Raw genomic sequence first — 17,532 nt, 5'->3', positions numbered from 1 at the left:
TCCTCATATCAAAGGCTCCCTTCCTCACTTCTGTCTACATCCAGTATGGAAGGTGGCTCTGTCCTTGGCCTGTGTCAGGCCTCCTCTGACTCTAGGATGGTGCTGGGTGTTCCACTGCATGTTCATCCCTGAGTCTCACTCCAAGGCCAAGGGCTGGAAGCCAGGACAACCAGCTCATCTGAAGTACTTCTACATTGGCAACTGTTCCTCCACCCTTCATTTCCAATGCCACTCTCAAGGTGGGGCATTTCCTGCTGAGCCAGAACTCTCTATGGGAAATACTTTGAAGAGCCATCCTCAGCGCCTTGGTTCCTCACTGACGGATAGTGAATATAGTGAAGATAACAAGTATCTCACAAGATACTTGTGAGAGTGAAAAAACTTGTGTAAAGAGCCAGTGGTTGGACAACATGCAGTCGAATACTCATAAATGTGAGCTCCCTTCTCCTTGGCAACTCCTTTGCCTAAAGGAACACTGGAGAGAGAAGCAAGTGAAAGGGAGAAGCAGGCTCCAATGATTCCCCAAATGCCAGCTCTCTTACCAAGTCTGAGATGGTTTTATGATGAATTTTCCAGAAATAAAAGCCACCTTTCTCCAGTAGGTCTACCTGTGAGCAAATGAGATGGAGAGGGTGGTCAACGGTGCTGAGCATGGACTGGCCAAGGCTATGATTCAGGTCTCAGCAGACATGTTCTTTGGAGTAGCACCAAGGCTGTCTACTGGATGGGCACTCTGCCAGCCCCCCATCTGTTCTGTCCAATCCTGGCTTCTTGGAGCTGGGGTGGCAGAATTTCCCCTGAAGGAAAGCAGCTAACACCCTGTCCAACGCTTCTCCTTGGGCAACTCTTTGCCACACAGGAATCTCTCTCACCTGTTCTTTCAGCTGCCTGAGGAACCAGCTGCCAGATTAGCAGTTTGGGCTCAAGCCCCGCTCACCTCGTCCCTCCCTGCACCTGCCCGGAGTCCAGCAGCTGGTCTGGAGTAATACCTTCCTTCTAGCTGGGAACACTCTCTGAAAACCCCAGAGCTTGTCCTTTCAGCTGGAGCCCAGGAAAGCCAGCTCCTGCCGTTGGCATATCTAGTGCAGAGCCAAACGTGGGGCGGGGCCTATTCCCTGGCGGGGGAGGGGGTTCCAGGTCCTGCCTAAGGCTGACCCCTGAGGCACCTTGGGATTGGGCTGGGGACATGCTTGGGGCAGGTTAGCAGATAAAATACAGGACGCCCAGGTTTGAATTTCAGATGAATGAATGATTTTTCAAGATACGTATGTCCCAAATATTTCATGGGATATATGTGTGCTTAAAAAAAAAATTTTTTTTTTTAAATCCGAAATTCAATTTTAACTGGCCGTTCTGTATTTTTATTTGCTAAAGCTGGGACGCAAAGGTTGGCCTAGAGCATTTGGGGCAGCCCCCGCAAGAGGTGAGGCCGCTCGGGAGCCAAGAACCGGCTTGGGGATCCTGCCCCGGGCCCCAGCTGCTTCTCCCGGCTGAGGGCTGCACTTCGGCGGGACCGTGGGAAAGTCCCTTCCCGGAGGAAGGAGAGTCTCGGCCTGGCTTCATTCTCGCTCGCCCCGAGCTTCAGTCGCCACCCGCGGGTTCGCCCCAGCCCGACGGCCCGCCCACCCGTCCGCCCACGGGCCCTCGCGGCTCCCCGCATCTCCCCACCGCTCTTGGCAAGCCCCCGCCGTTCGCGGCCTGAGGGCGGCGCGGCGCGAAGTGCGCAAGCGCGGCGGGCCGGTGGGCGGGGCGGGCGCGCGCGGGCGGGAAGAACGCCGAGCGACCGGGCGTGGGCGCCGGCGGAGGTCGACGTCCGGGCGGGCGGCAGGCGGTGGGCGTCGCTGCTGCTGCCTCCGCGTCATGGAGTGCACTGCCGTGGCAGTCTGCGAGGTGATGCCGGGGAGGGAGAGAAAACGGAGGCGGACACTCTGGGAAGGGTTTTGTGAGGGGACCGCGAAGTTTGGGCCGAGGGGTCAGGCGGTGCCTGAGGCGGGAATGAGGTGCTTCGGTGAAAGCTCGCCGGCCCCACACGGGGCTGTGAGGAGCAGATGAGGGAGCGCTTGGGCAGTGTGGAACCATTCCCTCAGTTGGGGGGACACCCCACCTGGCAGCCCAGAAAACCGAGGCCCCGGAGGCTCAATGTTTGCCAGGCGTTAGCGGACCAGGTTAGGGCCCGGAGACTGGCCGGGGGGGGGGGGGGTCCTCGCGGGCCGAGGGGGCGCGCGGGAAGGACGAATGGGCAGCCCCGGGCGGAAGGCGAGGCCAGTGCGGGCGAAGTGGGCGTGAGGGAGGGTCGTGTGCCGCCGGCCGGTGGGCCACGGTGCGGGGCGCATCCCTGGGTCGGGCCCCGAGCAGTCGGGTGGTGGATGGTTGCGGTGCAGAGGCCTCCCTGAGCTCCGACCACCCCGCGCCCGGAGAACCTTCGTGCCCTGGAGGGCGGGGCGGATCGCCCGGCGCCGCCACGCCACGTGGGTTCAGCCGTGGCAGCACCCTCACCGCCGCCCCCTGATCGAATTCTTCGCCACTGGTTTTGTAAGGGGGACTAGGCAGAACAGAACCACAGGCCAGACGGGGTAGACCTGACGGTCCTCTTGCCTCCTTCATTATCCTCAAAGTTGGGAGGATTCGATTTTACAGACGACAGACGCTAGGCTAGAACCCAGAACTTCTCACTCCAAGCCAGTCTTCTTTTCCCAACTGCTCTCTCACGGATAAAGACACTGCTGGAAAGTCTTAACAGAGGGGAGCACACTGCGTCAGAGGATGTGTGAAGGAAAGTGTTAGATTGTAGGAACGCCTGGAAACCATTTTTATAAACTCTCGTACACATTGGGCTCATCATTCCCAAGTTCTCTTACTGAGATGAGATCTCTTTGCCTTTAAGAAAAGGGGTAGTAATTTTCCCTGTGGTACCTTAGTGTGGAAGTGAGAGTGTACTTTCGTAGATAATGGAATTAAATACAGTATATTTTAAATTTGTCTCATCAAGATTGAATGTTTTATCTAGACATCTTGGAACCTTAAAACTTAAAATATTGTGTGCAGTCTTCACTGTAGATGAACTTACTCGAAATAAAAGCTAATGTCTATTAAGCATTTACTATTTTCAAGGCACTGTGTTAAGCACTTTGCTCTTATTTTGTTTACATTTCACAGCAGCCATAACTGGTGGTTTTGTCCTCATTTTGGTAAATGAGGAAGCTTAGGTAGAGAGGAGTTAAATAACTTGCCCAAGATCACATGGCACATCAGAGATCCAACCCAGGCATCTGCCTCCAAAGCCAGTGCTCTTAACTATATTCTGATCCTCAGAAATGATGATTTAATGAAAGGTAAAGATGATTCATAGCCAGATGCCAGTCTTATTCATAATCTTCCTATTGGTTTTTACTTGGGGAGAAAAAAAGAAACCGGAAAAACAAACTCCCACTGAATTTTTCCAAATTATTATTTCCAGATGAACTTACCCTTTGAATAAAGCAATTTATTGTCTCCATTTCCTATCTTGTTGGGCATTGTGTTAATTTCCCATGTCTCCTTTCTTATGTCACTTTTCTGGTTATTTCTTCTGTGTAGACACAATGCTTTGTTCTGAACAAAATGTAAATCTGACATTTTGCAAGCAAGAATATTATTTTTTAGAAATTAGGATTGTAGGGGCACCTGGGTGGCTCAGTCGTTCAGCGTCTGCCTTCGGCTCAGGTCATGATCCCAGGGTCCTGGGATCGAGCCCTGCATCGGGCTCCCTGCTCAGCGGGAAGCCTGCTTCTCCCTCTCCCACTCCCCCTGCTTGTGTTCCCTCTCTAGCTGTCTCTCTCTCTCTCTGTCAAATAAATAAATAAAATCTTAAAAAAAAAAAAGAAATTAGGATTGTAAACTATCATCTAAATTTGATATTGCCATGATTTCTAAAGATTTGTTTTCTTTGAATTGTGCCCTTTTCAGATTTTGAAATATTTAATAATTCACTGGAAGTGTGAAACAGCAGGAACATCAAAGGGAGCGTTGCTAGAAGGACAGCTAGTGATTTCCATGGAAGCATTAAATTCTAAGCATCAGGCAAATACTCTTCATTGTGTAACAACTAGTAAGTAGAGGAACAAATATTGATTTTCTGTCTTTGTTTTGTTATGATTTGTTATAGTTAATTTAAAAATTTAAGTTAGTCATAATCTTTTATCATGTTATCACTCCGGGGTTATTCCATAGTTAAAAAAATTAAATAATTATGCAATAAAGTATCTGGTGATAGATTTACAAATGTGTTCTACAGGAAAGGTGAATACAATGACATCAGAGGATTATTTATTTTACTGGCTTAAGAATTCTCAGAAACAATCTCCTTCTTGCTCTTGGTTTTAACATCCTCTTTCACAGCAGAATTATATTACATTGAATTTTATCTCCTTTTCCATGTCCAGCCTTTGATAGTTGGAAGAGAGCCAAAAAATAAAGGAAAAGGAAAAAATGATAAATGGTTGCATACTTTCATAATTCTAACTTGCAGTTAGTTTGAAAATAAACCTTTTCCATTTGGCTTTTATTCTCTCATTGTTTCTGCCTACACTCTTGAGGGAAAGCTGATGCATTGAGTGTCCCTGGAAGAACGAACTCTTTTTTTTTTTTTAGATTCCATTTATTTATTTAGGAGAGTGAGAGAGATAGAGAGAGCATGGGTAGGGAGTAGAGGGAGAAGCAGGCTCCCCGCCAAGCCGAGCCAAAGGCAGAGGCTTAACCAACTAAGCCACCCAGGCGCCCCAACAACTAACTTTCTTGAACTTTTGAAGTGATAACTTTTTTGTTTGGTTGTGTGTGTGTGATAGAGAAGAGAGTGTGTATGTGTGTGTCTGTAGGTTTACTGAAGGATACTTTGGGATGAAGTTGTTCTGTCAGCCTTACAGGAGTCATCCTGCGTCCCAGCTGAGACTGAATAGTACTTTAGGCTCTACAAGACATTGTGTCACTGAACTGGAAAGCCATGTCTTCTCTTTGGGTACCTAGCATTAAACATCCTTGAGAGAGATATGACAGGTTGGTTTGCTGTTACCGTGCGTGAACTCCATTCTGACTGGACAGAGTTCCCACAGTTCATAAGAGAGTTTTGGTTAGCTAGATGGCTAGGGTGATGCTGGTCTGTATATGGTTGTGTTAGTTTATGCATTGATTCTAATCCAATAAACTGGCCAAGGTAGCAGGATGCATTTCACTCAAAGCGGAGGACTTGAGCCATAGTAGCTTTTAGCAAAAAAACCAATTCCATAGGCATTTTGAACCTAATGGATTTGTTCAGCCCATATGAAATATAGGGGCCTTTCTCTTCTCTTTATTGTTTTTATTGTCTCTGATCTTCATGTAATAATTTTCATAATTTTTTGGTAGAAGGAAGGTTGATACATGTTTATCATAAAACATTCGAACATTACAGACATATATTTATGGAAAGTGAGACTTTCTAGTCATTTCATCCCTTGAGATAATTGTTAATTAACGTTCAAAAGTGTTCTGCCAGACTTTTCTATGTGTAAATTCATAGCCTCTCACCAGGTAGAGAAAAAGCCAGATTGCGAGTGTTCTGGGATGGAGGGGTAAGAGAGATAGCTTAGCATTCAGTCTTTATGTTCATTCAGGCCAATTATTTTTAATACAACTTTGGTCCTCAACTCAAAAACCCATGCTTCTTCCTTTTCAAAGAATAACCATTCCCCCACCCCCTGCCAAGGTTAGGAAGGGTCAGTCCCTAGAATGCTGAGTGGAGGAAAGAATCTAAAGACCCGACTACTTTTTTTTTTTTTAAGATTTTATTTATTTGACAAAGAGAGACAGTGAGTGAGGGAACACAAGCAGGGGGAGTGTGAGAGGGAGAAGCAGGGTTCCTGCTGAGCAGGGAGCCTGATGTGGGGCTCGATCCCAGGTCCCTGGGATCATGACCCGAGCCAAAGGCAGACGCTTTAACAACTGAGCCACTCAGGCGCCCCTACCCGACTACTTCTTAAATTCATTTTTCCAACTAACTCTCCTTATTTTAGCTCCCACCCCACGTCTAATTCCAAAAGTTCCTGATTCTACCATTCCTGAGTCTTTGGGGGATTTTGTTGCATCATTTGGATTGTTTCTTGGCCTTTCCCTTTCTGGATTATAATTCAATTTCTAAGGTCCTCTGAATCCAACCTACTAGTCCTTCTGCTTTTCAGTTTCTAGAATTTTACTATCATCATCTTTGTCTCTAATCTGTCCTTGTAGGTTTATTCCTCTAAAAAATACCCCTTCTATTGTTTTATTGCAATTTCAGGAGGTAATAAAAATAATGGGTATGTTCAATATGCCATCTTTTTTTTTTTAAAGATTTATTTATTTTAGAGACAGGAGTTAGAGCGAGAGCTAGTGGGGGAAGGGCAGAGAGAGAGAGAGAGAGAGAGAGAGAAAGAAAGAATCTGAAGCAGGCTCCACGCCTAGCCCGGAGCCCCAAACAGGGCTCAATCTCATGACCCTGATCAGGATCATGACCTGAGCTGAAACCAAGAGTCTGATGCCTAACGAACTACACCACTCAGGTGCCCCTCCGTCTGCCATCTTTACTTGAAAGTATGAAGTGATGTGGTTGGTCTGAAATCTCTGATGATGAAAAACAATGTATTAGTTATCTAGGGCTGCTATAACAAAGTACCACAAACGTAAATTTATTCCCTCACAGGTATGGAGGCCAGAAGTCCAAAATCAAGGTCTAAGTAGGGTTGGTTCCTTCTGGAGACTCTGAGGGAGGAATCTATTCCATGCCTCTCTCCTTGCCTCTAGTAGTTGCCAGCAAGCTCTTGGTGTTGGCTTGTAGGCATATCACTCCAATCTCTGCCTCTGCCTTCATGGGATAGTCTCCCTCTGTGTTTATCTGTGTCTGTGTCTTCATGTAGCCTTTTTTTTTTTTTTTTTTTTTAAGATTTTGTTTATTTATTTGACAGAGAGAGATGCAGCGAGAGAGGGAACACAAGCAGGGGGAGTGGGAGAGGGAGAAGCAGGCTTCCCGCTGAGCAGGGAGCCCGATGGGGGGCTTGATCCCAGGACCCTGGGATCATGACCCGAGCCAAAGGCAGATGCCTAATGATTGAGCCACCCAGGCGCCCCTCAACAATTGTTGATGTGGTACTTGTTAAAATTAAAAAAGGATGTATGAGGAAACAGTGTGACATACACAATTGAGAAACATCATGGACACACTGTGAGATATATAGGTTGTATTTTTTTTCTTATTAATGTTCAATTCCTCACTAATCACTAGTGTAGGCCTGCTACCACCTGCTATCCCTGTCCCAGTGACCCACTCTCCTTAAGTTAGAACCAGTGTATGCCTGTGAGGAATGTTAAGAAAAAGATGATTGTCTTTTTTTTAAGACTTTACTTATTTATTTGACAGCACAAACACGGGGAGCGGCAGAGGGAGAGGGAGAAGCAAGCTCATGTGGGGCTGCATCCCAGGATCCTGGGATCATGACCTGAGCTGAAGGCAGACACTTAACTGACTGAACCACCCAGTCACCCAAGATGATTGTCTTTTATTGAATATTCTGTGTTACTTGGGCTCAGGCCTTTTGAAATACCATTTGTCTAGAATCATTCAAAATCTGGAAATGTAAAGCCCTGCTCTCATTGCATTTCAGTAGAACTTTTTGTGATGATAGAAATGTTCTCTATCTGTGCTGTTCAGTACAGTAGCCGTTACCCACACTTGGCTAATGACCACTTGAAATATGGTTAGTGTGACTGAGGAGTCTTATTTTTAACTTAATTTAATTTAGCTAAATTTAAATTTAAATAGCCACATGTATCTAGTGGCTACTGTATTTGGACAGCACACATTTAGAGAATGGTGTTGCCTCTCACTGTAGTTCAGTTATTCTCAACCTTTTCCCCCTGCCTGAGGAATACACATTTTTAGAGAGAGAGAGATACATTTTCACTGGTTCCTATGGCAGTGATTCTTAGATTCTTAACTGTGGGTTAACCCTCTGGGGGAGAGATGTTCAATTTAGAAAAAGTCTCCAGGTGGTTCTGATCTTTTTTCCCTCTTAGGTGCCTGCTTCCTTCCTCACCCTCTTTCCCTGAAGAATCATTGCTCTAGGGGCACCTGGCTGGCTCAGTTGAGCATGTGACTCTTGATCTCAGGGTTGTGAGTTTGAGCCCCACGTTGGGGGTAGAGTTTACTTAAAAAAATTTTTAAGAAAAATATTGTTGGTCTAAATGTTCTATTGTTCAGAGTTAGAACTCTAGATACGAAGAATTCTTACCTGATAGTCTAATATTTTCTACTAGAGAGTAAATTGTTTAAAAGAAGGGCCAAAGTTTTTAATTGAATCTTATACTGGAATATGGGTTATTGGCATGATATATTCTGATTACTTGCTACAGTTTGCAGTCTTCCTATAATCCTTTTCTCTCAGGAATAGTAATACCTAAAGAAGCAGTCCTGGTATTGGATGTAGGTGAAAAGACTTGCCATTTAGTTCTCATCTCCAAGAAGTTATCTGCTGCCAGAGAGTTGTTGTAGCCTCATAATGCTTCTTTGATGCCTCCATTTTCAGTAAACTCATTACAGAGTGGTCACCTTTTTTATGTTTTGTATCTATAAATAGTGTTTTTAGGCTTCCATTAGATTCTTTAGATAAAATCTGTTTAATTGTTTGTGATATTTCTTTGTGTTCTGTTTCTTACAGTTGCTTCTGCAGGAAGCATTTATGGTGGCTTGGTTCTCAAGAAGTTCCTAAAAGGTAAAGAAAGAATTACTCTACTTTCATGAGATTAAGTCTCTTCCTGGCAGTGAATTTGGTATTTTCTAAAACAGACAAACTGAACGATAGTGTTGCCAGATTTAGCAAATAAAAATATAGGATGCCCACTTAAATTTTAATTTCAGATAAACAATGAGTAATATTGTAGTGTAAGTATGTTCCATGCAGTATTTTGTCCTGTATTTTATCTGGCAATCCTACTGAAAGACGATCTATAAAATTGTATAGATACAGGAATGAACAAGCTACCTAGGTCTCTATAGTGTCTCTGAATACTCTCTGTACAACCTCAGGCAAAATATCCCAGATATAAAATAAAATTATTGGTAAAGTATTTGTTTCCATCTGCCTCAAAGAAATAATGTGTGGAGAAGGCTTTACTGTAAATTGTTTTGGCTAGTATTAATATTGTACTCCACATGCCAAAGTTGGTATGGTTTAGGAGCTTTTGTTGACCTTGGTTTTAATTCTTCTTTCCTTTGACTTGAGAATAACCTTAAGCAAAAGGACATACATTATTTTAAGGAGATGAAAATGATCTAGAAGTGTTGTGCTTTCATATTTATCTTCTATAGTTGTGTGGTTTGTAAATTATCCAATGGCCCTGTCTTTTCCTAATGTGTGGTTAATTTACAGATTTTACAAAATATTTTTTAAAAGAAACCTTCTCCAACTAAATTTAAAATATAAGTAGATTGTGTTTTTTTTTTAAACTGTACATTTGTCATTAAGAAAATGTGCTGTGTGTTAAATATGGAAACAATAAAAAAACTACATTAGAGCAGTGTAATATTATAAATGTTTATGAAATGTACTACCATTGGACTATTTATTTATTTATTTATTTTACCATTGAACTTTTAAAAATGGCAGTGTTCCTGGTGCTTTTTAAAAGGCAATCAATTAAAAATTTTATTTAGATCCACATTTCCAGTAATCCAATTACTGCATAAACCAAAGTACCTTCCTTTATCTTGGTCATATAAAAGAAAAAGAAGAAACTATTTTTGCAACTCACAAGATGAGTGACCCTAGGGACATAAACATACAGGAAATAATTTTCCCTTTTGGAACTTCTTTTTTGAAGTAATTTTAATTTTTTAATTATTATTTGTTTAAGTTTTTATTTAAATTCCAGTTAACATACAGTGTAATATTAGTTTCAGGTGTACAATTTAATGATTCAGCACTCACATATAACACTCAGTGCTCATTGCACTAAGTGCATTCTTTTTTTTTTTTTTAAAGATTTTATTTATTTATTTGAGATAGAGAGAGAGCACAAATGGAGGGCAGAGGGAGAGGGAGAAGCAGGCTCCTCGATCCCAGGACCCTGGGACCATGATCTGAGCCAAAGCAGACGCTTAACCAGCTGAGCCACCCAGGTGCCCCCCACCAAGTGTACTCTTTAAGCCCTATCACCTATTTTACCCATCCCCACCACCCACCTCCCCTCTGGTAACCATCAGTGTGTTCTCTTCAGTCTGTTTCTTGGTTTGCCTCACTCTCTTTTTTCCCCTATGCTCATTTGTTTTGTTTCTTAAATTCTGTATATGAGTGAAATCATATGGTGTTTCTCTGACTTATTTTGCTTAGCATAATACTCTCTAGTTCCATCCACATTGTTGCAAATGGCAAAATTTCATTCTTTTTTATGACTGAGTGATACTCCTATATATATACACACACACACACACACACACACACACTTCTGTAGCCATTCATCAGTCAGTGGACATTTGGGCTGTTTCCATAATTTGGCTATTGTAGATAATGCTGCTATAAAAACTGGGGTGCATGTATCCCTTTGAAATTAGTATTTTTGTATCCTTTGGCTAAATACCTAGTAGTGCAGTGGTTGGATCATATGGTAGTTCTATTTTTAACTTTTTGAGGAACCTCCATACTGTTTTCCAGAGTGGCTGTACCAGTTTGCTGAACTAATTTTTAGTTTAAGCATGGGGATTTAAAAGTGTTTGCTTGCTAAATTAAGGGTCATCAGGTATATTTCCCTTTGCCTTTGAAATTGTCTTGGCCCTCTGAATCTACTCTCTGGTAGTCTGTATCCTGGATTTTTTTTTTTAAAAATTTATTTATTCATTTGAGAGAAGGTAAGGGAAGAGAAGAGGGAGAGGGACAGGTGGGCTCTGCACCGCCCAACACAGGGCTAGATCTCAGGACCCCGAGATCATGACCTGAGCTGAAACCGAGGGTCAGACCCTTAACCGACTGAGCCACCCAGGTGCCCTTGTGTCCTAGATTCTTAATGGACCTCAGCTTTTTGCTCTGTGATCCTAATCTTTTTAAAAAAGATTTTATTTATTTGAGAAAGAGAGAGAGTGCGCACGAGCCGGGATGTGGGGAGGGGCAGAGGGAGAGGGACAAGCAGACTCCACCAAGCAGGGAGCCTGATGCGGGCTCAATCCCAGGACCTTGGGACCATGACCTGAGCCAAAGGCAGACACTTAACTGACTGAGCCACCCAGGCCCCTGATCTTAGGTCCTTCTTGGTGTGCACACATTTGAAAGCAGTAATTGTGGAGGAAAAGTAATAGCTCCATAACAAATATTCTGTGGGAGCTTGGTTAGAATGTTCTTCCTGTGGTAATCATCATGATGATTTATTGAGCATTAACTATACACTGAGGCTTGTGCTTGACATGGAGGGGTTACAGAGATGATCAAGACAGATTTGGTTTCTCCCCTTATGCATATATCTAAGATATTTTAATCACTTAATTCTACTGCCTCCCAAAGCCTATGTCTAGAAGAAAGGGAGAATCAGTTTATTGTCCTGGAGAGTTTGCTCTGATTCTAAGACTTTTGGGAAACCTGAGTCCAGCTTTAAGAATGATGAGTTGACTGCCTCAAAACCATCTAGTCTATTTATCAATCTTTAGTCCTCTTCTTTTTTGAATTCTGCCCTTTGGATGGTCAAAGAATGGAAAGGTCATTCCTAATGCCACTGCTTTAGTTAATATGTGTAAAAGTGCTTTCAAAGAAGTGAAAATCCACATAAATAACAGGGAGTATGTTATTATTAGCACTAAGGAGGAGATAGGAATATTTCCTGAAACATAAACCTATACTTACCATGCCTGTGCAGTCAGTGGTCAGATCGTACATAATACAATTTCTTCAATTAATATTTGTGAAAATGCTTTGAAAAAGGTGAAAACCTATACAGCTACAAGGGAATGGTTTTATTATCACTGTTAATACCTGGAGAGAATGTATTGAATTGAATTTAGGTTATGGCATAACCACCTGTTATGCTAATACAAAATTTAGACAGTTTGTGTCATGATAACTTAGTTTTTTTTTTTTAAAGATTTTATTTATTTATTCGACAGAGAGAACACAAGCAGGGGGAGTGGGAGAGGGAGAAGCAGGCTTCCCACTGAGCAGGGAGCCCTATGCGGGGCTCGATCCCAGGACTCTGGGATCATGGCCTGAGCCGAAGACAGCTGCTAACGACTGAGCCACCCAGGCACCCTGGTAACTTAGTTTTAATTTAATTATTTTAAAAGCTCACAGCAATTTTATGCATATTTATCTCTTTTTATATCCTTGTGATAAGGTGCAGGTGGCTAACTTTTTGTACAAAGAAGAAGTACTGCATATCAAGTACACAATAAAAATTGAGTCATTTAGGGGTGCCTGGGTGGCTCAGTTGGTTAAGCATCTGCCTTCAGCTCGGGTCGTGATCCCAGGGTCCTGGGATTGAGCCCCACATCAGGCTCCCTGCTCAGCGGGGAGCCTGCTTCTCCCTCTCCCTCTGCCTGCCTGTCTGCCTACGTGTGATCTCTCTCTCTCTGTGTCAAATAAATAAATAAAATCTTTAAAAAAAAATTGAGTCATTTGATCATAGTCAATCACATTTAGTAGCCAACTTCAGCCTGTCTACTTTCCAGGCTCATAATACTATCCTCCAGTCAATAATGCTATTTATTTTTATTAATTAGTAACAAAATGACTCACTGAAACTCACAAAGGAAATTGTCCAAGTTTAAGATTTAAATCCCTTAGCTCCCTGGTTTATGCACCATTAATTATGCCTTTATTACTATCGTTATTTATTCAGCATTCCTGTAACATTATTAACAAACTGCTTTAAATTGGTCCATTCACAAATCTTTACACTGTTTAATTAGCTTCATTAGGAAGTCTCTGGTGGCTGATTCATTAACCATCAGATTTCCAGATGTTAAAAAAAATTACTTATCTATACAAAATTAATAGTATGCCTCTGAATTCACTTTAACTATGTTGTTCTCTTCGTTGCTTGGTTGATATCGCTCAGTACCTAAAATAAGGTCTGATCTCTCTTTGGAGAACTGTGTTGTCGAGCCATCCAGCTTCGATTTTCTTTACTTTTCAGTCTATTCTATCAGGATTGTATCAAGGTACTTTTTCTCTGGATCTGGAATACGTCAGATCAATTTGTATACAACCAGGCTCTTATTTTTGAGTGTTTTATTTATGTTGGATTAAGAAATAGTGACCAAGGTAATCTCCCCATTTTACTTCTTCTCTAATGGTTTATGTTCTCTTTCTTGCTCACTTTCTTCTCTGGTTCCTAACTGTTCTTTTATCCAAAAAAACCTTTAATTGAACATCTACTTGCCACAGGAAGTCATAGGGAGAGGTAGCTCTGTAAATAAAATATAATCTGATAAGTACTGTAATGGAGGTATGTATATTCAAGGTGCTTCTTTGGTAACCTAGAGGATAGTCCTTAAAGTTCAGTTACCAATATGCCTTTCTTCCATTCATTATTCTGTATTATTATTTTTTTAAAGATGTTATTTATTTATTTGAGAGAGTGAGAATGAGAGAGAGAGCGAGCACACAAGAAGGGGGGGAGGGTCAGAGGGAGAAGCAGACTCCCTGCCGAGCACGGAGCCTGATGCGGGACTCGATCCCGGGACTCCAGGATCATGACGTGAGCCAAAGGCAGTCACTTAACCAACTGAGCCACCCAGGTGCCCCGTCTGTATTATTATTCTATATTTACTTAAGATAGCTTTTCTACTTTTAAAGTTTTAATATCATTTCTATGCTGATGAGACTTATTTTTTTCCTATCACTAACACGTTTCCAGCTTTGATTGTCAATTAAACTATTTCATTTAAAGGTTCCGTGGAAATATATGTGCAACATATCTAAAATGGGTTTCATTTTCTTGCAACTAACTTGCTCTGTAACGTCTCCATTTCTTTCAATGATACAAACATTCATAATTTTCCAGGCTTATAAATTTTGAGTTTTTTTTGGCATCCTCTCTTTTCTCCATTATCTAATCTAATTGAATTTTTGTTAATTCTCCTTTTATTATGTAGAATTATTGTTTATTCAGTTATAAATGAATTTAAATATATCTTTAAGTTCCTAACTTAATGACTCCCAGTTGCTTATTAGGATAAGACACCTCAGACCAGATGTGAGGTCTTTTGTCAATCAGAATACCTTCTGTACTTTGAAGGATGATGTCCATTAATATAAATTCTTATGTGTTTAAAAATTCTCATTACTTCATATTAATATATGTACTATTATTCTGCATGATATGCTTATCCATTTATATAGAAATTCACTTTATAGCCATTTATATATCTACTTATCCATTTATGTAGAACTGCTTCTATCATAAATATTTGGCAAAATGTGATGGTTTTAGTTTGTCCTTCTTGTCCAGATCTAGAAGCTACTACCTATTATGTCCTTACTCTGGTGAAGAAAAGAAAAAAAAAGAAAAGGTAGAAGAGAGTGATAAGATGAGGGAATATGAAAAAGGCCATGTTTATAGGTCCCTATTTTGCTGTTTCTTTCTTGTTTCTTCCATTCATATTATTGTGATTTCTTTTTTATCTTTTTATTTTTTTTTAAAGATTTTATTTATTTATTTGACAGAGATAGAGAGAGAGAGTACAAGCAGGCAGAGAGGCAGGCAGAGGGAGAGGGAGAAGCAGGCTCTCCGCTGAGCAAGGAGCCTGATGTGGGGCTCGATCCCAGGGGATCACGACCTGAGCCAAAGGCAGCCACCTAACCGACTGAGCTACCCAGGTGCCCCTCTTCTTTATCTTTTTAATTACCACCTCCTCATTCCCATGTTTACTGACATAATTTAACTCTTTTGTAAAATACAGTTTAACCAGTCATGTTCAAGTGTTTTTCTCAAGTCAAAAAATTTACAGCCCTTTTTTTTTTTCCTTCAGAAGACCAGATAAGAATAGTAGCCCTTGAAAGTAGGGAAGACAGCTGTGCTATTGTTGTATGGTTATGATTACGATAGTCTAGTTTTTGTCTCTTTGTACTCTACCGCTTAACGACTGAGCCACCCAGGCGCCCCAAGACTCAGTATTCATCTAACACTTTTTCCCCAGGAGCTCATTTTGTAGACATGATCTTATTCATTCTCCAGAGATAGGTCAGACTTACGTGTTACCACGATTTCTCTTTCCAAGATGAGGAAACTGAGCTTTACCTCAGCCTCATATATTAAATTTAGAAGTAAGGGAAGAATTTGTGGGCTCCTAGGTCATTGTTGAGTCCACATTTAATCCTCAAACTTCGGTATGTCCTAAACAGTCTCTTGCTGCTAAATTTGCATAACACGTGGCAAGATTTTATAAAGAGAAGATTGATTGAAGATCAAGAGAAGTTAAGATAAATGAATTTGTTAGGATGCCTGGCTAGCTCCGTCTGTGGAACATGCGACTCGGTCTCAGGGATGTGAGTTTGAGCCCCATGTTGGGTGTAGAGGTTACTTAAAAAAATAAAATAAAATCTTCAAAAAAATGAATTTGTTTTCTTTTGCTTCCAAAATATTTCTTTACTCTTTTCCCTGTTAAATGTATCTAATCATACTTCACTATTGAGAATATGTTCAAGATTTGATGTGAAGGGAAAGGAAATGGAAAGGACATGAACATTGACATGTTTCTCTTCCTTTTGAGGTTGGGTAGGTAGAGGAAGAAGAAAAGGAGAGCTCTTAACATCAGAGATCCTGGAAGTTGGCTCATCCTGCAGGCAAGTGGCTTTTATTCAGTAGTTAGTGGGAGCTAGCCTGCATTGTACCTGCTTTGACTTAAAATCCTTGAACTGTTGTTATCCCTCATTGTGTAATCAACTGGGCACTTACTGCTCCAACTCTGGCCTCTTGGATTATCATATCCCTTTCATTTCCATAGCAGACAATGTTAGCAGCCTATGGCAGTGATTTGGCTGGTATGGGAAGAAAGGACATTTTGAATATTATTTCCTGAGTAGACTTTATGGTTACCCACTTAGCACATTTTAAAAAGTCATATGACACTATATATAACAGTTAACTCAAAATGGATCAAAAACCTAGATATAAGAGCTAAAACTATAAAACTCTTACAAGAAAATATAAGTGTAAATCTTCGTAGATAGGACACTTAAAGCACAAATAACCAAAGGAAAAATAGATAAATTGGACTTCAGCAATATTAAAAACTTCTGTATTTCAAAGAACACTATGAAGAAAGTGAAAAGACAGTAATTATGTGATGTGATGGAAGTGTTAGCTCAGGCTAAGGTAGTAATCATTTTGGGACATATAAGTATCAGATTTACAGGTTGTACATCTTAACCTTACACACTGTTATATATCAATTGTACCTCAATACAACTGGGGAAAAAAAACTTAAAAAAAAGAGAGAAAAGACAACCTACAGAATGGGAGAAAATATTTTCAAATCATGTATCTGTTAGGATTTTTTTTTTAATTAAAGATTTTATTTATTTATTTGACAGAGACACAGCGAGAGAGGGAACACAAGCAGAGGGAGTGGGAGAGGGAGAAGCAGGCTCCCCACCGAGCAGGGAGCCCGATGCGGGGCTCGATCCCAGGACCCCGGGATCATGACCTGAGCCGAAGGCAGGCGCTTAACGATTGAGCCACCCCGGCGCCCAAATCATGTATCTGATAGGATTCTAATATCCAGAGTACAAAACAACTTTTACAACTCAACAATAAAAAGACAATTAATTTTAAAATAGGCAAAGGATCTGAATAGATGTATGTGATGAATTGAATGTTTGTGTCCTCCCAAAATTCTTATGTCGAAGCCCTAATCCCCAGGGCAAGGGTATTTGGAAATGAGGCCTTTGGGAAGTAATCAGGGTTAGATTAGGTCATGAAGGTGGGGCTTTTATGATGGAATTAGTGGTTTTATAAGAAGAGGAAGAAAGAAAAATCTCTCTCCCAAGTGCACCTACCCAGGAAAAGCTATGTGAGGACACAGTGAGAAGGAAGCTGTCTGCAAGCCATGAAGAGAGCTCTCACTGGGAACTGAATTACTGGCACCCTGATACTGGACTTCTCAGCCTTCAAATCTGTATGAAGTAAATTTCCATTGTTTAAGCCACCCAGTCTGTGGTATTTTGTTGTGGCAGCCTGAGTAGATGAAGACAACATTTATCCATATAAATGGCCAATAAACCCATGAAAAGATGTTCAACATCATAGTTTTTAGGAAAATGCAAACCAAAACCATAATGAGGGGCTCCTGGGTGGCTCAGTCGGTTGAGCATCTGCCTTCGGCTTGGGTCATGATCCAGGGGTCCTGGGATCGAGCCCTGCATCAGGCTCCCTGCTCAAGTGGGGAGCCTGCTTCTCCCTCTCACTCTGTTCTCTCTCAAATAAATAAAATTAAAAAAAAACCACCATAATGAGATACCACTTGATACCCACTAGTATGACTATAATAAAAAAATAAGAAGTGTT

The 17,532-nt window shown here is 41.5% G+C and overlaps 1 protein-coding gene across 1 annotated transcript in view; it reads left to right on the top strand.

Moving 5' to 3' along the window:
• The first annotated feature begins 1,771 nt into the window (after positions 1 to 1,771).
• Positions 1,772 to 17,532, top strand: part of TOP6BL (TOP6B like initiator of meiotic double strand breaks) — a 97,255-nt gene continuing 81,494 nt past the window's right edge. The window contains exons 1-3 of the mRNA XM_064576117.1: positions 1,772 to 1,890; positions 3,946 to 4,087; positions 8,703 to 8,756. Of these exons, the coding sequence (XP_064432187.1) occupies positions 1,861 to 1,890; positions 3,946 to 4,087; positions 8,703 to 8,756 (226 nt within the window). The 5' untranslated portion in view covers positions 1,772 to 1,860. The remainder of the gene's footprint in view (positions 1,891 to 3,945; positions 4,088 to 8,702; positions 8,757 to 17,532) is intronic.

The sequence above is a fragment of the Mirounga angustirostris genome, unplaced genomic scaffold (assembly GCF_029215605.1).
Source record: "Mirounga angustirostris isolate CCGP_5_RB_7025 unplaced genomic scaffold, mMirAng1.0.hap1 SCAF_13, whole genome shotgun sequence".
Classification (NCBI taxonomy): Eukaryota; Metazoa; Chordata; class Mammalia; order Carnivora; family Phocidae; genus Mirounga; species Mirounga angustirostris.
The sequence above is the reverse complement of the archived record's forward strand: the minus strand, read 5'-3'. Positions and strand labels throughout refer to the sequence as shown.